This window comes from Osmerus eperlanus, chromosome 9 (genome assembly GCF_963692335.1).
Source record: "Osmerus eperlanus chromosome 9, fOsmEpe2.1, whole genome shotgun sequence".
Lineage (NCBI taxonomy): Eukaryota > Metazoa > Chordata > Actinopteri > Osmeriformes > Osmeridae > Osmerus > Osmerus eperlanus.
This window is the reverse complement of record NC_085026.1, coordinates 7,538,198-7,562,310: the sequence shown is the minus strand read 5'-3', so window position 1 is coordinate 7,562,310 and position 24,113 is coordinate 7,538,198. Positions and strand designations below refer to the sequence as shown.

Below are 24,113 nucleotides of genomic sequence, written 5' to 3'. Positions count from 1 at the left end.
AAGCTAATCTGCCTCAGGACAGAATCACAGAGTGTACTGGCTTTGGTGTTAGCAGCAGGTCCTGCTCTGTTGGATGTTATTCTTAGCATTCACTGTGGAACATTTTAGCTCTGCAAGCTGCCATAATGTGAACATATTTAAAGTCAGTGTTAACTTAGTGTTAATTATAATTTGAAGTTTCACTGTTTTGTTCATGTAAGTAATAACAAGAGGCATCTGCCATTGGGTGTGTATTGCTCACCATACTGTACTTATGGTAATAATCTATTTGCTTGATCAAATCAAGTTGAAATTTTTATCATTTCAAAAATACTTGTAAAACTGTGTGATATCCCCAACAGGTGCAGTTCTCAGTGTGTTTTGGAGGGCCCCAAAAAGGGGCGCTGTCTCTTTGGCTTGTAGAAAACAGCACAGGTCCAGAGGAGCAGCGCAGGCTGTGGCCGTTGCTCAGCGAGTCCAAAATGGAAAGAGGCTGGAGACTCGTCACTGTCCCTCTCTATGGACTTACAGACTGGTAAATGACACGCCAAATCCCATGTTTACTAACTGACAGGCTGTCAATTACACCCAATCTTGACCTTGTTCTGATAAGATCCTGCAACAAGGGCAGGCTGATGCTTAAGGCCACTTTTCTGTTTTTGTAGGCTGCTTTACAGCAAAATAAAATTGGGAGAGCTCATTTGAATTTAAATGTGCTCCTTCAGAAAAACACTTGAATACTCAGGTCCAGAGACTGGTTATGGACATGCAACTTTGTTTGTTCCAAACTCCCGTTGTCCAAATGCAGATATAAACCATTCTAGTATATTGTATATTCCATTGCAAACTAACTCAGAGCATTCTACGCTGCACTCTTAATGAATCCCATAGGGGTTTAGGCCATGTTCTATACTGAAAAAATATATAAAATGGCCTTTTCTTGTTTCTTGAGGAAGGGTAGAAAATCAATCCACTCCTCTTTTACCTAGCAATAAGTCATGGCAGTTGATTTTTCTGTGTTGCCAGATCAAAAAGTAAAGCAAAAATGGAAAAGGATATCTTGTTTCATCTCTGTTTGCCTGATTGAGCTGCCTGCTTTATTGTTGAAGCCTTGATAATCCGTCTCCCCTGAGAGCGATTACATTTTTATTCCCAGGTTTATGGAGTCGGCCCTTCTCCTCACGCTAATTAAAAAGCCACTTCCTTTATGCCTATGATTGACTTGTAATGAAAAGTCGAACCTCAAAGTCTAACCTTCGTCAGGCCTCGGAAATGTAGGCCAAGTCAGAGGGGAAGGGAGCTTCGTGGATAAAGAGGGAACCCAGAGGTGCATTCCGTTAAAGGATGTTGCTTCTTCTCACTTGTCCTCATTCACTGTACTGAATTGTTGAGATTTGAACTAGGAGGAGCCATGTGTGCTGGTGAGACTAATAACAGCGTTTGTATGGATATACTGTACACGCTGTCTCTTCTATTTAAGTACTCTAAGTCACTTTAGATAATGGATCTTCTTGCGTGACATACTTCTGTATTTACTATACTGTATGTCGGCTAGAGCTTGTTATTCTTAGTGGTCACTATTTGTACAATGTCTGTACACCCTGTTGTCCACTCTGGAAAACGCAGGTCTTGAACGGTTGAGAAATATGAATAGAGTTAAATAAATTGTAACTGTAAATGTGTCAACTAGGTCTTGACACAGACAGCCTTACAACTACTACTGTTATATATCATGTACAGAATATCTCCTCAGTGACAGTGTCAGTGTGATAACAATACTGGTCCGTAGTTAGATGGAGACGGTCAGATGGTCATGGACATTATGTTCTGTCTATCCACAGGTTTTGGCTCCAGTTCAGCATTGATGGGCCAGGTCAAGGATCATCGATATCTGTGGACAACATCTCTTTCAGTATGGACTGTTTTCTAGCCTGTAAGTATTACATCAACACTCCCACCAACAATGCACTCGACCTCACTTGAGGTTGCTATAAATTATTGTAAAACGTTTTTGATTATGTATCATTTCTAGGGGCTTTATTTTTCCTTGTAGGCTTTGTGTGTATTTTTCAGTTCACCATGGATTTGTTGCCAATGGTATTGAATATCAAACCAAGCAAAATGGTTTTATGCAAGAAAAGTCTACATCATTATCAGAGTTTTCTGTTATAATGATATGTACATGTGTCTTCCCCACAAACACAGCTCTGCTTCAAAGTAAGTACTTTATTGTATGACTCTAACTTAGCACTCAGAGTCAAACATTTACATATCCCCTTGTCAGCACTGAGAAGAATCTCTCCATATACAGTATTTGATTTTATCAAATTGTTAGTTTACGCTTCCATACTTTACTGTACAGTTTCTTGTTGTAAAACATGACATTTGACATGGTAAATGATAAATGGTGGTCTAACATCTGTTGTTGACTAAGACATGATAATGGCAGAGGTGCTGCATTGCTCCCTCTCTGATGGAGCAGCTTGGTCTGTGTGATTGGAATAGCGATGCCTCGAGAGCCCTGTAACCATTGTTTCTCAAGGATGGACAGGAGTTTTAGTCATTAAAGCAAATTGCTGGGATTGAGCAGACTCAAACCATTTACTGGTGGAACCAAAATGCTCTTTGAAAGCCAAATCTCGTCCTTAAGTACAACTGATTTTCTTTCCCCATTTTCGTCCCTCATTTGATTCAACACTCTGTGAGATTAGCGGTGGGTGAAATATAATAATAAACTGGTCTCTGATGCAGCAAAGATCAGACTTGGATGATCATTCGATGGTGTAGGATTATTACTTTTGTTTTAATGCAGACATGGACCTACAGTTCATTTCCCACTCACAATAGAGTATGTTAACATGCCTTCATTCAAATTTACACTCACAGCTTAAGATGCATGTTCTCTACCAACTTAAACGTATTTTACAAGCTGGGATGTTTCAAGTAATGCACCTTCTATAATGTCAGTGGTAGAAATGACTCCACACGCAGTTTTTTCTCTCACCGTAAATCGCTATAATATGGTTCCAGCCAACTACAAAATGTATAAACGCCACTCATACAGGCTCTGACACAATCATCCTGTGGCAACACAGATATCTTTTTTACAATTATGTGATTTTCGGGGAAATATTAGTGCTCCAATTTGTATTTCATGTCCACCGGAGCACTGCATCAATATAGAAGTGTGGTGCAGTCTATCCTGGACATTCCCTCCAGATAGCATGTCTTTTTAATCTGTCTAGCTATTCATTACAAAACCTATACTTGATGCATTCACGTTTGACTGGATATCAATCAGGCAGAGGGTTAGCAGGGGAATGCTAATGGGAGCACTCGGTAACACTTTCAAGAGTGATCAGCATGTGTGATTTGCATGATGGACCCCTCAACATTATGATGCGACCCATAAGATGTTTAGGTGGGGCAACATAGCCTACCCCAAGCACATTACATAGCGTATCATGCCCCCCCCCCCCCCGCTTTATCATCGTAAATGTCTTTCCCCTTGTCCAACTGCTCCATTCTGCTTGTTGTACTGTTCAAAGAGGGGCTGGTCTTTTTGTACTGGGTCCATGACACTCACATCGTCTTCTACTGGAGCTGTGCTCTTTGAGATGACTGGCTGTGTAAATGCTGTCCCTCCTTTTACTCTCAGCCAGTGTTGTGAGAGCATGAAATCATGTGGGTGACTTTATAGGATCTTAGTGAGCTTTTTCTCTTCCTGACCAACCTATTCAGGGAACTGCGATGCGAGTGATGGCACAAACAGCCAGGTTTTATGGCAGTACAGCACCAGCTGCCACAGGCCTCTGTAGAGGCCCCCCGATAAAACACTCAGATCATGGCTCCACTGTAGCCACTGCATAACATGACTTGATCATCGGTGCAATGTCTCTCGGATGGATAGGTAGTGCCAAAGATGCCATTTGGAGGGGAATAATTGGATTCGGCAGGTTGAAAGGCAATATAAAAAGCTGATTGTTCCAAAGAGCACAACCAAAAGTGTTTTATTTGTATTTGTTTTGATACATGCCACCCTTTCACCTCTGTAAAATCCACTGTGTATGTATGTTATGCAGATAATGACAGGAGGTGGGTCATCAAAAGTTTGCTGGTTCGACCCTTATTTTCAACTTGAATGAATTGAGCTCCCAATTCATCAAGTCCCTTGAGACTAAGCCCTCCCTGGTGCATAGAAACTGTGTCAAAGTATTCATGACTGGATGTTAGCTTGCTCACAGCATGATCGGCATCTTCTCATGCAACAGAGTTTAGATTTAACTCAATACAATGGAATCTTTGTGTACCTAACCTGTACACATTCAAGCTTCCAGATACAAAGAAGGACTAGATTGGGACTTACAACTGTTTGAATGCAGACAGATTTTTCACATTTAAATTGCGGGCCATTTGCAGCACGGTACCTTTCGTTACATTGAAGTACGGTATGTTATGGTACGGTACGTAGGTCTGCTGTAATGATTTAAAATGTATATTTTCCTTTTACCTGCAATTTGGTTATTGTCTGCGTTGTAACAGTTTGAAACAATGGTAGCCAGTTTGAGAATTCCGATTATTAGATAAGTGTGTGCTCTAAAATCCAAACTGGTCAAACATTTAGCAAGAATCAGTATATTAAATAAAACACTTGATGCAATGTTAGAGTTTTGTACACACACGTGTTTGCATGATGAGTGAGGGGTTGTTAGGCCAAGAGGGTTGTGATAGGGACTCAGAGTGTTGGGAAACAAGCCAAAGCCCAAGCAGCCTCTGGTGGGTGTGATCCAGGTCGACCGGCCACTAACTAACACTGGCAACAGAGCTGGCCATTGTCCTAGACTTCTGCTCCCTCTACTCCAGAGTAAGCCAACTGAGATCCTCACTTGCTGCTGTGGAATACCAATGTCTCTGTCCAAGTTCACCTTTCCTAATGCCCCTGTGCAAGGATTCAGTAGCTCATCAGTGAGTTTGTTTGTGTTGAAAGTCAGTACTTTTTTTCTGTGAATGTTGCACTGATTGGCAAAAGTTGCATAGAACTGGATGTACTGGTGTTGGGCCAAGTGAATATAATACTATATGACTGTTAATATTATGCAAATACTATTATATTATATTTTTTACATTGTATATTATATTTTATAAAAGATATAAGATATCTATCCATCTAGCTGTACAAATCTACGATATGATGGTTCAACATCAGGGGCAGAGCTAGACCACAGAGGGGGTATTCTCAATGGGCTCTTCTGGTCAGGTCATTTTAAAATCCAAAACTTTTAACTGTGCATAGGCCTACATGAGAATTGTTAGTAAAAACTTTGATTAATTAATATGTAGATACAATTCATCCATCCATCAACTTCCGCTTATCTGGGACCGGGTTGTGGAGGCAGCAGGCTAAGCAGGGTATTCCAGACTTTCCCTCTCCCCAGCAGTGCATTCCAGTTCCTCCTGGGGGATCCCAAGGCATTCCCAGGCCAGATCCTCCCAGTTGGATGTGCCCGGAAAACTTCCCGGAGGAAGGCACCCAAGAGGCATCCTCGTCAGATGCCTGAACCACCTCAACCTTTCGATGCGAAGGAGCAGAGTCTCTTTTCCGAGCTCCCTCCACATGTCTGAGCTCCTCACCCTGTCTCGAAGCCTGAACCCAGCTTCCCTACGGAGGAATCTCATTTTGGCTGCTTGTATCCACAACCTCGCTCTTTCGGTCAGTCCCCGAAGCTCTTGACCGTAGGGGAGGGTGGTAACGTAGATCGACTGGTAATCGAAAGCTTCGTTTTTCGGCTCTGCTCCCTCTTCACCACAACGGTCCGGAGTCATCAAAATAGTCTGAGTATTTCGCATAAATTATTAAAAGTTGCTCGGGGCGGGCCCCTACTGAGCGTGGAGCGTGGGGCCTGGGGCGGTTTGCCTCTGCGGTAGCTCCGCTGCTATTCAACTTCAGTATTCACTTGTAGGTACTGATTCATGCAGTACCTGCAAATAAATTATTCCTTTGACACCCTTTTCATACATTACATATAAAAGCACCTACAACAAAATCATATCAATGAATACAAACTGCCTTCTGTAAATCTTAATTTTGGCAGAGACACTATATCAAGGATCTCAAGTTGGGGGGTGGTTTATCATATTTTTGGGAAGAGTTTGAGGCTAGAGGATGATGTATAGATTTTCCTTTTCATCAGCGTTTAGACAAACAAACTCAAATGCCGATATATTATGTGGCCTGACCTTTGCCTCAGTTAAAAGTTAAAACGTATTATTATTATTATTTTTAAAGGTACAATAGGTAAGAAAAAAGAAAGGTTTTGTCCCCCAAAAAGTTTACTCTTGCCCACTCATGCATGCCCACATTTTAAGTAAAACAATAACTCACTCTTGCTTGACTCAGGGTCCAAATCATGCTGCAGCAATTGCTTTTTACAAGACTTTTCCCAAAAGGCATTGAGAACACTTTCAAAAGTTATCAGTAAGTCAGCTAGACAGACAAAATGGATGCCACAACTCGAGGCCTGATTCTTGCCGTGGTACATTTCTCAGGCCTAAAAGAGCTTGAAGCTTTACACCGTTCATAGTCCTAGAAATCCACTGCCATTTTGTAATGGACGGCAACACTTCAGCCTTGGGGATGGGGGAGGGAGAGTGTGTGTTTTTAGGAAGATGATTAAATAGACGAAGATAAAAGGTAGCCTTTTTGTCAGCATCGCCGTCCCACAATCACTTTGGAATGAGGCACGAGGGGGAACTGGATGATCTGTCTCTTCAGAGAGCTGGCAAGCGACACAAGGCAGGCCCTCATGTCGCCTGTCATCATAATTAAGAAACATGTAGTCTGCTCACAACTTGATTTTTAGGATGCACAATTCCTGAGAACAGGCTCCATTGCTCTTCGGAATGAATAGTTAAGGTATCTGGAGAAATAGACGTTCAGAAATAGTTCTGTATTGTATTTTCAAAAGACTTTGGATGCATGTAGTGGCACTGTGAATTTTCATTTGGTCTCTCTACTTTAGCCTTCTCAAATATATAGAATGTCTCAAAACAAAACATAATTTGTAATCTGTAGTTCACTGTGAAATCATAAAATTGAATTGTTACTTCTTGAGCTATGCTAAATTGTTTCCGTAATCACATTTGATATTATGCACAATGTGGCATTTGGAGGTTTTGATGACATTAGACAGAATATGATCACATCGTCCATTCATACAGCTGCCTTTATGCATATCTGCTAAATGTTTACAAGATGCAGAGAGGCTGACTATTAGTGACACAATGTTTTAATATTTATTTGAATATGCTTTATTTGAATATGGCGACACGAAACCTTGTTCTACCATATTTCTATGATGGAATCACTGACAGAGAGTCATGCCCTATCAACCAATCACTGTGGGCATAGTTAGTAAGCTTTTTGACATCATCCATAGCAACAAGGTCAACCTTTCTCTTAGCTTAAGATTTCTCCCCATTCTTTAGTAAAAGTTGGTCTCAGCAGCTTTGTGAATTGGCTTTAGGAGAAAACTCTTAGCTAAGAACTTTAACTGCTATTTGGAAGCACTCTTTAGTGGTAAGAAAACGTGTTTTAGCACTAAAACACTTTGTGAAATACTCTTAGAGCACTAGGACTGACATGCCCATTATTTTAACATTTCTCCTAAATCAGCAAGTTAGGAGCTACTATTAGCCTTAAATCGTTTTGTGAATATGGCCTCTGATGCCTTTTGAGTTTTTCTAAACCTGAAACCAGCAAAACAGTGTTTTGAAGACCAAATCAGCATTTTGCTTCAATCCAGGGTTTCCAGTGTGACTTTCCAGGTTCTTCCACAAGCCATAATCAGCTGTAGTGATTATGACGGTTTCAACGTTGCTCTGGCCAGACTTATCACTGTTGATTGCCTAACACTGGCCAATCAGAGGGAGTGATTTATTTTTCAACCAAGAAGGAGGACAACCAGTCCTGGACAGCATATACGTTGAACCCATGTTCTACACTTTGTCCTCAAATGTGAACTGTTGTGATGACTGGCATAAGAAATAAAATCAAACTAATAAACCAATTCTTTGAATTAATAGTAAATACTTTGGGGATGGAAGGTAATGTTTTGGTATGCAGAATATATTTTACTCTATAAAGCTCATGTGAAAACCATCAATTCACTCATGCTCTGAAAATAATTGTGCTGTTGGATGGTGTTTAATGACTTCTTCTTCATCTTCTTTAATTTATTTGTTCCTTCCAGACTTTGTTTCATAAATCAAAGTGTGCTTGCACATGCTTCTAAAGGGCTCTTAAACAACTGTGTAATAGTTCCTTATCATCATAGACATACTCTTCTAAATCATATTGCACAACCTGTGCCAAGCTTCCTACAATCCAGTTCAGTAATACCCAATCAACCGTCCTTTTACCTGGGAGATTTAATTTGGAGTTGGAAGTTGATAGTGAAAAGATCAAGGGACTTGCAAGCTTATGATCTTAGACCTCGGGGTAGGGTGAGGTGATTTGTCCAAAGGCGTGATTGGGCTGAGCTATGGCCTAAAAGCCCCAGATCCAATGTGCTTACCTACCTAGGGATGGGGAAGTAGTGGAGGTGGTGGATTTTCCTTCATCTAACTCAATCGGTCTTGAGGAAAGAGTGCCCCCAACTGGGCGACTATAATGCGTCATCAGAAGGGGTTGATGCAAACCTTCAATAAGCTTATCCCAGATAACCTTCAACTGGATGAAAGAGCTGAGGGAAAAACTGAATATCTCTGAATGTCTCTGAATGTCTCCGTTTTCTCTTTTTTTTCCCTCAGCAAATGGTGAATTTCCACCGACTGTAACCAGCAGCACCACATTACAACACAAACCAACCAATCAGAACATCAAGACGACCACCCCATCCAATAGAAATTCACATCTCCCAAAAGACGACTGTAAGTTGAATCCGACCTTGTCTGTGTCAATAATTGATTGCCATTGGTTCGCAAAAAAAAAGATTTTTGTCTGTGTTCTTCTTGAGTATATCTCTCTTTCCTGCTCTTTCACAGTGTGTACACACTCACTCACACGATCTTACCTATCTCTTACATATTCTCACACAAACACAGGTATCTGTCTCTCTTACCCACAAAAATACACATTCACCCCAGTGGATGCTCTCCCATCCATACTTTATAGGCATACACATGCACCCCAAGGCACACTGTACACCGACACATTCATGTTTCACACTTCGTCCACACGCTTTGAGAATTGTGCTAGTGTAGCCTCCACTAACAAAGTCAGCGTGCCCCCTACTGGTGATTTCCATCCACCGAAGGCTGATCTGATTCTGAAGTAAATGAAGCAGCACAGGCAGTTTTGAAGTCTTAAACACTTCAATTTGTCTCAAGAGAATGTCACTGAAGCCAGTTTCACAGAGTTGACATTTTCCACCTTAGGCTCCCTGATCTTAGAGCTGCGGTGGAAACCGAGGAGGAGTCTGTGCTCTGTGATCAAATCACAAGCTTGGACTGTCTAAATATAAAATCACAGTGTCTCTTATTCATGGTTGGGTGTATGCTAGTGTGAATTGGCATACCTTTGTGAAGTAACTATCTTTTTGATTGGATAAGGGTTTCACTTCAGTGGGTTTGTCACTCTGAGGCCGGTCTTCCTATTTTTCAACATGCTCAATGGTTGGCTTCTCGGAACATCAGCTCTCTTGCCCTTTCCCTATCCTTGTCTTCTCCCCCCAATGACAGAGCTACCTCCCCCACACACACTCACCGCCCCACACAATCTAATTCTCTACTGCCCAAGAATCCGGCAATTCAAGCTTTCGCCTTTCTCTTCTCTTCCACCTGGAATAGTGTCTGTCACACTCGACTCTCTCACCTTTTAATTCTATCACATCCTTCCATTTTTGCCACTTTGCTCTCTCACCCCGATACTGTCACACTTTGTCCACCTCTCTCTTTTTCTGTCCTCTCTTTCTCTTTGCTCTACTTCCCAATCCTTTTCCCCTGTTTCTCCCCCAGATTCGACAGCCCATCTATAATGGGGTTGGTGGAGGGAGTGGGGGGTCATTCTTTCCTCTTGGTGCTAAGTCATCTTTTCTTTGAGGAGGGAATCAGTGGCACTTTATTGAAAGTCCACTTCACTTTCATGCCATCATTACTTCTCCTAATGGGAAAAGGACTCGTCGCTAAGTTTGTTTGCTTTGGCACACAATTCTCAGCATGTTTTACTCTAACCCAGAGTGAGCACAATCTTACCTCTTGCTTTAATTGTCTGAACTTAAGTATTGACTCATAACTGATTCACATAAAAATGTAATGAAGGTTTTGAGCAAAGCAGCAGATTGGGAAAGGTTGGACCTTGATTTCGAACATCCTCCCCCTTGCCAGGTTGTCATTTGTTTCTTTGATTTTAGTCATCATGAACAATTAGCCACTCTTTGTAAATGCAGCCCCATGCATCCCTGTTTATATGTCGGTCACGCGTTTGTCTATATGTTTCCGAGGAGAGATTACTCACTACAATAGACGTCCCGCAGATACTGAAAGGGAAATATACATTTGATTACTGTAATAATTGGACGGTGGGAGTTTTTATTAAATATGTAAAATAATAATTAAAAAACGATGTATACCTTGATTTATTGCTATCGGCAATATATTGTAATTGGGACAGCCGTCCCTTGGCAGATATGCAGACTCCCCACAGTAAACAAATTGTATCAACTCAAGTTGTATTTAAATGAAATGTTGATTTCAATGTAGAAATCTCGAAACTACTTAGCCATAACAAAGTAGCAGTTCATAATGAAATAATGTATTCTTAATGGCATTGATATGTTGATAGGTTTTCATTCAAATGTGACACATTTCAGATCTTCTTAAGTATCATCTCAAAGATTTGGGGCTTTATTAGCTGTGTTTTTATAGAAACTATTGCAGTGCCCATGCGCAGCTCATGACCTCCATCAGGAGTGCAGCATCACATGGCCCAAAATTTCTGTCAGTCTCTTCAGGAACAGTGTGACTAGGAGTCATACTACCATTATAGACCTGTGACTGTCATCAGAACATAATATAGGTCACAGTAGGAAAGCATACTATATGTGAATTGATAAAAGATGGAAATACATGAACAGATAATAAGGCAATAACATATCTAGTAATTAACAAAAGAGTTAACGCGTTGAATACATTTACATGTATTTGTTGCAAATGGCATGCAAACAACTTCACAGGCAACACTGCGCATTCCTGGGTCTTGGAATACACATGGTACATTTCAATGCACTGTTCTCAAGACAATAGTGCCACAGACACACACATACACACACACTGATTCCTGCCTTTATAGTTAGATGAGAGAGAAAGAGAGAGGGTTGGTTGTTGTTTATTGTCCAACAAAAGTCCGAACAGATCAATACAGAACTCTCCTCCCTGCGCTACTTTCTAGAGATCAATTTGACTGTTCATTCGCAACAACCTTTACAGGGTCTACCTCCGACAAGTCTGGGCCCAACAGTATATCATTAAAGTTACGTTGGGATTAAACTCATGACTTCACTTTAAGTCAGATTGGTCCACAGAATATTAACAGGTTTGGAACCCGAAATACGACCAGGGAATAGAAAATCATTCCAACGGTGCTTAGAGTTTTATAGATGACAGAAGGATAGAAGCATGTGACACCTTGTCTTCTCTCTGGTTCCCCTGGATCTCGGAATCAAGAGGAGAGTCCCTGTGCTTAACAATGAACATACTTTGAGGAGTGTATTTTAGTGGTTCATGAGACAGAAAATGACATGTATATTTTCATTTTCAACATTTAGATAGTTTTTACAATGTATGTGAAATGAATAGGAATGGGATAAGCATGTTATTTGCTTTGTCAATGTGTCTTGTTTTTTTGCTTTGTTGTTACAGCCACCAAATGGACATTCCACACTTGCGGCGCAGCAGGACCAGAGGGGCCAACTCCAACCCAGTGCAATAGCTCATATAGAAACAGCAACATCAATGTCAGTGTGGGAACCAGGGGGCCATTCAAAGGCATCCAGGTTTGGAAGGTGCCAGAAACAAGCACATACAGGTAAAAACCAGAAGATCAAGAACAATATTACTCTTGTAAAATTCAGGGGTTGAAGGATGGTTGTCCTTCGATAATTTTGAATTTTAGTTTGAACCTCAGTGCTTCGAAATATGGTGCACATGCAGATGCACCTTGCATTTTTTGGGGGGTTGAAATGGATTGTCAATCATAGGATCTTTAATCAAGCCATCTGCTAATTAACTTCATATGGAACTGCACAACACCAGCTGTGTCGTTGCTGGAAATAGTGTTGCCTTGCAAGATTCACATCAAGGATTATTCATATGTATTTATTTCGACTCGTTTGGAATGGGGAAAGAAAGTCATACATATTCATCTGGAAATTGTATATTATACATTCAGATTGTACACAGTGTACACTACATGTACATACACTGTTCGATCCTGTATGTGCATGCGTGTACATACGTTACTTGATCCTGTGTGTGCATGCACATCTCCCTTACCATCCCTTCAACTGAAGTGAAAAGTGCTAACAACACTCTCATACAGAAACACAGTAATTATAGGAGTCTGCCAGTAGATAGTCCACGGACACATGCACAGTGTGGTGTCATAAGTGAAATGGCGAGTAAGTGAGTGAATACATTGGTGAGTGAGTGAGTCATTTCAAAGCACAGAGCCCCAGTCCAGCAATCGGTTAATTGATGGACCCAAACAGACAGGAATGAAGGTGCGCCAATACATCCTGACCAGGCACACAGTTGAATAAGTTGATAAAGACAAAAAAAGGAAATATCTTATATATTTGTTCCAATAATTTTTATTTCAAATAGAATTTGCATTTTTCTTGGGTATCTATAATCTATAACTACAACTGATCATGTAAAAACATGACCAATAATGTAATACAAGTGCCTCACTTATGTTGTAATAATATTGTAACCAATAATATAATACCTTATTTTATTGATGACATTTTCAGGTGGTTAATCCTTTGGAAATGTAAATTGTGCAGGTATACAAAATGAATAATACTGTTAGCGTCATGTTAGCCTACTGAAAACAAAAACTTTTGACACCGATTGAATGGGTCATCCATTTGACTTGAGAGGACTCTCATGAGTTTAGCCGCACGGTGTGTGTGTGTGTAAATGTAAACTTCTGTATTTAAATGTGTATTATTTGTTTCTGTGTGTGTTTGTATGCATTTTTGCATTTACTTATAGGATCACAGCCTATGGTGCCGCAGGCGGGCGCAGTGTGATGGCTGTGACCAGGTCACATGGTGTGTACATCATAGGGGACTTCCTGTTTCAGAAGGGTGAGCTGCTTCATATCCTGGTCGGCCAACACGGGGAAGACGCATGTCCCAACGTGAGTTTATGGCTATTGGTTATTTTCCCTTTAAAGTGTAAAGATCTGGGTCATTTACTATTTGATAACACTGTCAAATACTTAGGTACACTTGATTTATCTCACCCATTGCAAAAAACCCAATAGATCAATACCAAATGTGCCAACTGTTTGACTCATCAAACACACCTCCGTTACTTTTCAATACATTCGAGTAATTTATGTGTAAATGACCCAGTTCTTTGAATAACATGTTGTTACCTTGTGGTTCAGTGTAGAATTACTAGAATACATGTAGAATTACCCTACTTTTGTACGTTTCACTTTGCCTTATCACATTTCATCTTGTCTTTTCGAGTACTTTTATATAATAAATAGACCACATAGACCATCAGGAATATTGTGCAATATTTACTTTTGGATAACTTTATGGGCCTAAAGGACGCACTGTTGCTTTTTCACTACTTTTTCCTTTGGTATTAGCACAAATCAAAGCTAAGATTCAGTATGGTATGGCAATGCAGGCCTTCACAGTAACAGGTTCATGCTGAGACCATGCACAGATTCCCGTAGCATCTCTGACTCATTCAAAGCATCGGAGGAGACAATGTTTGTTTTAAATATCGGAGCACCCAAAAAAATTATTTTTCAATGGAATGTTTAAATAGCTTTTTGCCCTTTGTCTGAGAAGACCAAAAACATTACACTGTAGCTATCTCAGCTCACATCTTCCGCACAAAAGATGTATGTGTGAATGTCTCATTCTTGTTGTCTCGAACAGACTGACTTGGGCATCGAATCACAACTCGACCTTGAGGGTGTATTATCCGGTAGACAAAATGCAAAAGGTTTTTGCTGGCCTTCAAATCATTTCAAATCACATCCTGTGATAGAAATCTTGTTTTAAAAGAAAATGTGAGCCATCGAGAGTACACAGTAAGGATGGCAGGGAGAGGAGAGAGAGGAACTTAGGTAATTTAGGGTCTCACCTTATTTCACACCAGCGTGGATAATAGTGGACCACAGACTCTTCAAAGGCTTGGAAAGTGATTTGTTATGGAGGGGGCTGTGTTTCTCGCCTGGTCTTTCGTAATGAGAAATAATAGCTCCTTAAATGTGTGCGGGCAAACACGAGAGTGCATTATTATTTGGTCATGTATGCTATGCTATTAATCATTCACATATTGTATTCTTACTGTAATTATCTCCTTCTCCGCCTGCCTGTAATAATGAACACCTGTTGGCTGTATGTTATGTTTGTTTATGTCTATTCACTGCATACACCATCCATTGCATCCACAGCACTTCCAGACTTCACTGTGTACCCGTGAGCGTGTACCCGTGAGCGTGTACCCGTGAGTGTGTACCCCAGTGAGATGACAGGGAAAAGGGAGGGAGGGAGTGAAGGCCGCGTAATTCTGTGTGAAATTGAGCTCAGGCAATTCAAATTCCCCCCGGGGTCCATGCCAAGGTTAAAGTCCACTGCCCTCTCTTCCCCATCTGTCAATCAAATTACCATAGTGTCTCCCCCCTTCCAGCTGGCTGATGTAGCGCAGGGCCAACTGATTAAAAAAGAGGAGACACTTGAGGTAGCGGACTTGACTCATGACAGCTTACCTGTCATCCTCTGAGTCGTTTCCTCACCTCTTAGTTTCAATATCTCAATGTCAACAATGGCCCCACCGGAGACAGATATAGAGGGTACGGAAATGCACAGTCTGAACGGTTCAGGTCTTTGGGTCTGGTCAGCATGACTCGGTGACTCTCACTGTTCCCATTGGCAGTCTAACGGGATGCTCAACAAGATCTGCATGGAGCAGAGTGGCCCGACGGACAACAAGACTCAAGTGAAAGGGGGCGGGGGAGGAGGGGGCGGAGCCACCTACGTCTTCAAGGTAAGGAAGGGGGAGGGGTTGGCTGGGTCTTCTTTAACTACTCGTTGTGAACCGCTCGTGGTTGGATTGTTTTCATTTGTTGGAATGAAAAAAAAAATTAAATACATGCGTTGATTAGAAATGTATGATGTGATGAGATAAGGAAGCTTATTAGGCGCTGTGGTAGACTCTTTGCCCCAGTCTCATCTTCTATCACACGATCTGGAAAAGCAATGCCACACAAAAATGTGCCTTAAACGAGATATCAGTACCATTCTTTATCAGCTGTGTAATAGCCATTGGTTCATCTCAATGTATGTCTTCCGTTCTGTGTAACAATAGGCTCCAGTAGCAGACGTAGCACTGGTTTTCTCAAAAGGACTCTAATTAAAACTACTTCATGCAGCCAAGTGATTAGCCAAAATGAAGAAAAAAAGTTACATCCCAATTTTAACAGGATAGTAGAATGTTGTTGTTTTTTATTCCTGCTAAGAGAGTTATCGTGGGCAGTCAAAACTGGGCAGTTCTGAGGAGAAGAAATGGCCTCAACCCGTGAGACGCAACAATGTATTCAAGGTCACATCTCACTCAAAACAAAACATCACCATTATTACAGGTGGAGAAGGGAGTCCATATCCCTCTGATCATTGCAGCAGGAGGTGGGGGCCGTGGGTACAGTAGCCAATCGGGTAGCCAGGAGGAGCTCATAGACACTGACCCCGCTGTGCAAGGGCGTAATGGAAAGTCCGGTGCATCAGGTGTGTTTGGTTTTCATACTGCATGAATAAATACTGTGTACCAGCACCTTTTGCATTAATGGGTATTTGTTTAGTGTGTGCGAGTGAGTATATGTCTTTTGGGCTTTGCATGTCTACATACCCACAAATACATGTGTTCCTTGTGCTTTCTGGTTGAAGTTTGAGATCCTTCTGGCTGAAAGGGTGAGCTCTCCCACTCTCTGCTAACACTGCAACAGGAAAGTTATTAATGACTCTCCTCTCAGGGTTGAAACCCTGAACAATCTTGTAATTATAGACTAGATATGCATTGATGGAGATAACTATGGACAAAATGTGCTTTGGTGAAGATACAGTATGTGGTGTAGAAGGTGCTAACACTGCACCCAGTAAGTATGGCATCAACTTTGTACATCAAGAAGGGTACATGCATATCTTGAGGAAGTAGGTGCCCCAATAGACGTTTTAATAAGTAAACCCGATAATGGAGTTCCATGCAAATCCAGGCTCTTTTGCATTCAGCTGATGTTCCAAGGGAGACGACTCTTCTTACTTGTAAACATTTCATGTGTCCTTGAGGTTTTGAGTAAGAGCCAGAGCTTGCTATGCATGTGTTTATCCTCCTTTTACCAGCTCAAGATCATTTAGTATCAATATGAACAGATGCACAACTATTTGCACTACATACAGGATATCTGTTTGTCTCTGTTGTCTAAACAAGGCGTTGTCTGATGTGTAGGGTTTGTTGTTATTTATTTCTGCCAGAGAAAATCATTTATTATTCAATTGTTTGGAGATGATGCCCTACATTGACTTAGAGGGGAACCTGGCAAGTATGAAAAATGAAGTACTTCTGGTGTGATTGGAACCAGAGTGGATTTCCTTGTTTGTGTGTGTCTGGGGTGTGTGGCTTTGGGAGACAACAAAGGGCATGACTGGAAAGGAAGGTGTGAGTTGGAGTCTCTTTTTAACTGGTGTAAACAGTGAAGCATGGAACAGTTGCGCAACACTGTCTCACTCCGTTTTGTCCTCTTTGGTGATGTGTGACTGCGTCTGTTGTTTTTGTCCTTGTTTTGTTATTGCAGTCAGTAGACTTTCCATTCATTATGGATCACGTATAGTGAAGCATATTCCATCTCCCACGTAAGGATGTCTGCCGTGTGCCCACAATGTGGAATGAGAAGAGCCCGAGTAAGTGTGGGTGTGTGTCTCTCTTAGGTGGAGGTGGAGGCTGGAACGACAGCACCCCTGGGACCCCGGGCGGGAGGCCCCTGGTGCTGGGCGGCCATGGAGGGCAGCCGTGTCAGACTTTCAGCTGGCAGACCAGGGGTGGTTTTGGAGGTGGCGGGGGGGCCTGCATGTCTGGTGGAGGCGGGGGCGGATACAGAGGTGCGTCAAGGATTCATTATGATCCATAACATGATTACTAAGTAATTAGTAGTAATTATCACAATGTGTAAAAGTACTACTAATTACTATTAGCTAATTAGCTTATTAGCTCATTTGTGGATTTATGCTCAATACATGGCCGAAAATATGTGGACTGTTTTGTAGGATGTATCATTCAAAGATTAGGGGTATTAATTTACAGGTCATTCTTTTGCCCTTTTGCTGCTTTATTGTCTTCCACTTTTCTTCCGGGAAGGATGTTGTTACACTCAAGATTTTTTTCGATTCAGTCAAGAGCGTTTGTTATGTCAAGTTATTAAGCCAGACTCACAGTGGGTGTCCAAATTCATGAGATTAGGGCTTGAAGTTGTTTGAAAGCTCAAAATAATTCGAAATTGATCTCCACAAACCATGTCTGTAGGTAAGGACCTCATTGGGGGAATCATCATGGTGAAACAATAAAGAACCGTCTGCAAACTGTTGACTCAAAGTTAGAAACATAGAACCTTCCAGAATGGCTTTCAGAGGCTGTGCCTTTGAGATGACATATTATTGGGAAAAGTAAACCCTACCGGCACAAATAATTACTCTTCTACCAAACTTTGGCATCTTCACAATTTAGTCAGGTATGTAGGGTTCCATTGACATCCGTCAAACCCAGATTTGTTCACAGTGTGATCATCACTCCAAAAGAAATAGTTCTCTCTCTCTGCTACAAAGTCTAACAATGTAAAGCACTACAGCCGACGCCTGGCTTGGGTGTGTCTGCTTGGCCATGGAAACCCGTTCTGCCAAAGAGCATTACATTTTTCTGACCTTGCTTAATAAGCATGTCTGTGTGCTTGATTTGATCTAATGGCCAGCAGTGGATGTTTAAAAGGCTGTCAACGAGGCCATGTATTTCTTCCATCTCCATTCAGACATACAGAATAAGACGATTTGGCAACACTTTACATCAATGTTACATACAACTACCATTTTACTATGTTGTAATACCTTTAGTAAAAGCATTGTAGGTACATAGGAATTCATATTCAAACTGTGCAGTGTTAAGCATTATTAGCAATTACAAATAAATTCCAAGACTCAGTATGGGAATTGAAGATTGTGTAATCAAAACAAGATCAATGTTAAAATCCACTTACTCCTGGAAAGCCCAACCTCCCCATGCAAAGTTTCACTTGTGTAATTTTAATTATGCCAGCAGTTCCTATGTCACTACAGTATAATGTTGTCACCATGGGTATTGCTATGTAGTTACATGGTGGTTAATGTGACCTTATTGTGAAGTCTTGCAGACTACTTCTTTGTATCTCTACTATGTGGCCAATGGTATCAATCATTCTTGGGGAGCTTTTCAAAAAATCTTCTTAATTTAATGACATTTAATCTATTGGTTCTTGTGTCCAGGGGGTAACACCAGTGAAGCCAACAATCCAAAACAGGATGGGGAGGACGGCTCGTCCTTCATCAGCCCAGACGGGGAAATGTTTATGGATCCTCTTAAAGGTAGTTGAGCCACAACGTGGAGATGTTTATGGATCCCCTTAAAGGTAGTTGAGCCACACAGTGCAGAAAGCCAGGGAGTGTTCCTGTTTTGCTGGCATTACCCCAGACACATTTAATAATTTTAATGCTTTACATTAGTAGTTCAGTCTGTACTGTGGAGTTCTGATACAGTCCTCACAGAAAGACAGAAGGCAGTCATTCCGTCAATAATAATGCAGATGCCTCTTTGCTACACTCTCTCTCTCTCTCTCTCTCTCTCTCTCTCTCTCTCTCTCTCTCTCTCTCTCTCTCTCTCTCTCTCTCTCTCTCTCCCCTCTCTCTCTCTCTCTCTCTCTCTCTCTCTCTCTCTCTCTCTCTCTCTCTCTCTCTCTCTCTCTCTCTCTCTCTCTCTCTCTCTCTCTCTCTCTCTCTCTCTCTCTCTCTCTCTCTCTCTCACACACACACACACACACACACACACACACCATCTTTCCCTCATTCATTCATACTCACTTACTCACCCACTCCTAATTGTGTGAGCATGTATGTGTGTGTCGATTTCAGGTATGGAAGGTAACGGTGAAGTGATCATCAGCCAGGTGCAGAACTGCAGCCACTGTGAGATGAACGAGTGCCATCACACAGAGGAGGGGACCGTGTGCTACTGTGACGAGGACCTCGTCTTGGACTCCGACGGAGTATCGTGCATCAACCACACCGGTTAGAGGAACCCTCATACACACATGCAAACATGCACTCACTCATACAAACTTACACACGCAGACAGATGCAGATAGTCGCACATGGAGACAGACAGGCATGCGCAGAAACACACAAACAATGACAAAGCAACTAACCGCACAAACATGTAACACGCACAGAAACACACCATTCCACCAATGTTTGCATTTGACCTCAGTCAAATGGAAGCTCAGTTTATAGGCTTTAGCTCATCAGATATGTATATTAATTTGGATGAATTAGCCAGTGCCTGTAATAGATAAAACATGTTAATTAAGTGGTAATGAATTATTTCTCAAGTAATTAAGCTGTATAGCCGATGTAATATATTGAATTATCTTGTTTCAAAGAGATTGTGAATGAAGTGTAATTATGATCCATCTTCAGGAAAACCGGTAACAATGGGTGTCCTGAGCTGAGGGCAAATAATATACGAGCATGTCTTAATAGTTCAAATGGTCTGTTCGTCCCTTTCCTGCAACTACAGTTTTGTCACACATAGGGGGCATTATTGACACTGTTTGTCTCAATCATCCAACATCTTTAGATCAGGTGAGAGAAGGGAACAGAAAAGGAAGCCTGCAGAAGTCTATCAAAATGCAACCGCTGTCTCCTTCTCCCTGTTGTCCTGGTTTCAAATCAATTGCATTGATTAAAACAAAGGTCACTGCCACAAGGAATTTCTGGTACTCTGGGTTGCCAGGTTGTGTAATCAACCCCCTTTTTTACAGAGGTGTCTGTCCTGTCACCACAGCCCTCGCTGTCCCACCTGGCTCTGGGGTTGTCCGTCGGTACCTCAGCCCTCATCGCCGCCCTTCTGCTGGCTGTGTCCGGGGTGATGATTAGTGAGTTGCGATACACAGAATGCACATGCAGACACAAACACAAACACTCCTACTACAATGACCTTTATCCACATCCTAGGCATCAAACGCAGGCTGATAGGATGTCCGCACACAACCATAACACGCTCAAAAACACACTGAAGCAGTACAACTGTGTGTACTGTAATGAAACACTCGGGAGGTTGATGAAACTGTGGGTAAAGACAGACTGATGCTTGATTGCAATTTGCCTGCGGATGTCTGGCTTCTGTGTAAGACAGTGCTGGACTGAGAGCCATCATGCCCAGACATATGCACTTCTAACACACACACACACACAAATGTGAACACAGATGGCAGCCTCCATCAGTGGAATGTCTGTGTGCAAAGTACCACAGATTGTGTGACTAAGGGCTACCATACCTCAACACACATCCGTGCATATGCATATGCCCATGCATACAAAATCAGCATGCACACGTGCTGTACAACACAGCCTCAGAAGCATTCGCCAGTGGATGTCTGGGATGTGTGTGCGTGCGCGCATGAGAGGGCATGACTGAACGCTATCACCACCAGACGGATGCACTCATTGAGCCATCAAGCCACACGCTCTATCATCACATGATTTACTAGCGATGGAATCTATACCAGTGTCGCCGTGATGAACAAACAGTGCTAATGATGGATTGCTGGTTAAGCTTAGGATGACAGAGCTCATCAATTAGCTGGCACATTCAGCAATGAATTGCTGCTTATACGCAAACACGCACTGTACACATAAACAGTCCTCTCCACAAGTAATGTGTGTACAGAATGAGCCAGGGCCTCTCTTACGTGCGTGTGTGTGTCCTTATTGCGTTTTGTGTGCATCATGTTTGTGTCAGATATGGAGATAAAGAGAGTGTGCTTATGTTCAGTACAGACACGGCAACAAGACTGAGACATGGACTCAAGTCACACTTAAGTTGCAACCCAACATGAACTCATGACTACTTGACTTCTATCTCTAGATAAAGAGACTTATGAACATTTCAATTCAGTACTAGTATAATATGTGTTTCTTGGACTATCATTAACTAGTAAGTTTAGAACTTTGGTCGTTAGTTTGGTCAGTTACCTACCAACATAAAAGACAGCTTTGAAATGTATGTGTTCGTTGCTCAATCTGTTTTAATGCAAAGCACTCTTCAGAGCAGCTCTGCAACACAACAGTGGGCCAGTCTTATTATTATTATTACTACATTATTACTGCACATTAGGTTACATAATATGGCAGTAGCAGCAAATGGTTCTGTATGCTGTTTATAACACTTGCAACCAACAATAAGAAAATTCTGACATTACGTAATCTAACTTCATCCAACAATTTAAAACACACTCTCACCAGTCAGTTACTCTATATAGTTTGCAAACAAATGGTATTAATTAAGAGTTATTCATGTTTGTTTGAAAGATAATACAATCTTAGGTAAGGTTTCAATTCTGCAACTACTGAGCGTCTCTCTGTGTAAAAAAAGAAATAAAGGTATCTCTTTTCCACTCGTCTTTTCAGTGTACAGACGCAAACACACGGAGTTGCAGTCTATTCAGCTGGAGCTGCAAAGCCCAGACTGTAAACTGAGCAAGCTAAGGGCCTCAACCATTATGACTGACTACAACCCCAACTACTGCTTTGCTGGCAAGACTGCCTCAGTCAATGACCTGAAGGAGGTGCCACGGCGCAATATCTCTCTCACCAGGTAATGGGAAATGTGTATGTGTTTGTGTGTGTGTCTGAAAGGGAAAAGTGCGTTGGTGTCTGGCTTCGGTAGTTTGTTTTGAGGTACAAAAGCCTAAAGGAGGTTGAATCCCTGAGTAGAGCTTGAAAAAAGAAGTGGGCGATAACTAAAGGTGTGATGTATGCTGCAGGCAAGACTACAGCAGAAACACTGAAGAAAGCTCGAAAAATGGAGGTCACATTCCAAAAAAGTGGTTTAATGCTGTTTCCGTGCTGTGTAAAACTGTTAAAAGTGTGTGTGCGCTTACATTGCACAGGGGCCTGGGGCATGGGGCATTTGGAGAGGTATACGAAGGGTTGGCGGTTGGGATTCCTGGAGAGCCCAGTCCCATGCAAGTAGCCGTCAAGGTGAATTGAACAAATATACTGTGTTGTACAGGCCGATTAAGCATCTGTCGGACTGATCAGATGGAAGTCTGTGTACTCTGGATCTCTTACATGTGGCTATGTTCTATCCTGCTCATCCATGTTATAGACTCTTCCTGAAGTGTGCTCAGAGCAGGATGAACTGGACTTCCTAATGGAGGCTCTCATAATTAGGTAAGAGCCACACAAACTAGCAGAGACGTCCACGGGCAGTGGAAACATACTCATTTCCACACAAACACACATGATGCACATTCCTCACACACAAAAGCTCATGCATTGAGAGGGAAATGAAAGAGATACATCTTCTCATTCTTCTTTTCCATTGTGTCCTCTTCTCTTCATCCATACTTCACCTAACACTCTCTAGTAAGTTCAGCCACCAGAACATAGTATGCTGTATAGGTGTGAGTCTGCAGGCCCTGCCTCGCTTCATCCTACTGGAGCTCATGGCTGGAGGAGATCTCAAAAGTTTCCTGAGAGAGACCAGGCCCAGGCTGGTAAGCGCCAAAAGAAGCTCTTTCTCGGGGTGGGCAGTCAGAGGAATCTTTAGGTCGTTTGAAGCTAATTGAGTCGAGCTGCCTACAGTTAGGCCAATGTGGAATGTCTTTTTGCAGTACTGCCTTTCTGTGCGTCTGGCTTCCAAGTCAGTCTGTGCTTCACACTGGAGGGCGTCTGTGAGGGTGCGCTGCGACGCGGATGTCGGAGCTGATCGCGGCTGATCGCGGCCCCTTTAGTCGATGGTGCAGTGCACACCAGACGCACCGTGGCGCTTTTCCAAACTAAAGTCCAAGACTAATGCTAAGATTCTGTATGGTTATTATACGTTTAGTGTATGCACCTGCCCACAACAGTCAATTCCTTGTTGGTGTACACTTACTTGGTGATTCAATTCATTTCTGATTCTGATTAAAACATCGAGTGCATTTAAACACCGTGTGCAGACACCTGGTTGTATTTCCGTGGCAAAAAGCCAGAAATTTGCGTCGCAGCCATAACGCGTCTGGTGTGAATAGGGTGTTACTGTATCTTCCATTCAACTGCATGCCCCCTAACATGTTGGTTTGTCTTGGTCACTCGTTTTTTTTCTCTCTCTCTCTCTCTCTCTCTCTCTCTCTCTCTCTCTCTCTCTCTCTCTCTCTCTCTCTCTCTCTCTCTCTCTCTCTCTCTCTCTCTCTCTCTCTCTCTCTCTCTCTCTCTCTCTCTCTTTCTTCCTTCTCTCAGGAGCACCCATCCAGTCTTTCCATGGTGGACCTCCTCAATGTGGCCAGAGACATAGCTAGGGGCTGCCAGTACCTGGAAGAAAACCAGTTCATACACAGGTCTGTACATTTTCAAACACACACAGGCATGTGCGTAGACAGCATCCAAAATCAACAGATGGGGGTCCAAATCTCTTAACCAGGGGACGGGAAAAGCAGATGGAACCGACGGCTTACCTGTTCTGCTCTGCCAGTTACTTTAGCATTTGCCGTCTTCACTTCACCTGAGATAGAGCGTTTGTCCATACCTCCCTGATCATGTCTGCCCCAACCT

General features: G+C 42.1%; 1 protein-coding gene across 1 annotated transcript in view; it reads left to right on the top strand.

Annotated features, from left to right (window-relative positions):
* Positions 1-24,113, top strand: part of alk (ALK receptor tyrosine kinase) — a 222,980-nt gene that overhangs the window by 187,915 nt on the left and 10,952 nt on the right. Inside the window, exons 9-24 of the mRNA XM_062469533.1 lie at positions 342-514; positions 1,821-1,912; positions 8,788-8,907; positions 11,896-12,061; positions 13,252-13,399; positions 15,163-15,273; positions 15,869-16,010; positions 17,208-17,378; positions 18,789-18,887; positions 19,431-19,586; positions 20,339-20,452; positions 21,987-22,173; positions 22,469-22,559; positions 22,687-22,751; positions 22,948-23,077; positions 23,802-23,899. Of these exons, the coding sequence (XP_062325517.1) occupies positions 342-514; positions 1,821-1,912; positions 8,788-8,907; positions 11,896-12,061; positions 13,252-13,399; positions 15,163-15,273; positions 15,869-16,010; positions 17,208-17,378; positions 18,789-18,887; positions 19,431-19,586; positions 20,339-20,452; positions 21,987-22,173; positions 22,469-22,559; positions 22,687-22,751; positions 22,948-23,077; positions 23,802-23,899 (2,063 nt within the window). The remainder of the gene's footprint in view (positions 1-341; positions 515-1,820; positions 1,913-8,787; positions 8,908-11,895; positions 12,062-13,251; positions 13,400-15,162; positions 15,274-15,868; positions 16,011-17,207; positions 17,379-18,788; positions 18,888-19,430; positions 19,587-20,338; positions 20,453-21,986; positions 22,174-22,468; positions 22,560-22,686; positions 22,752-22,947; positions 23,078-23,801; positions 23,900-24,113) is intronic.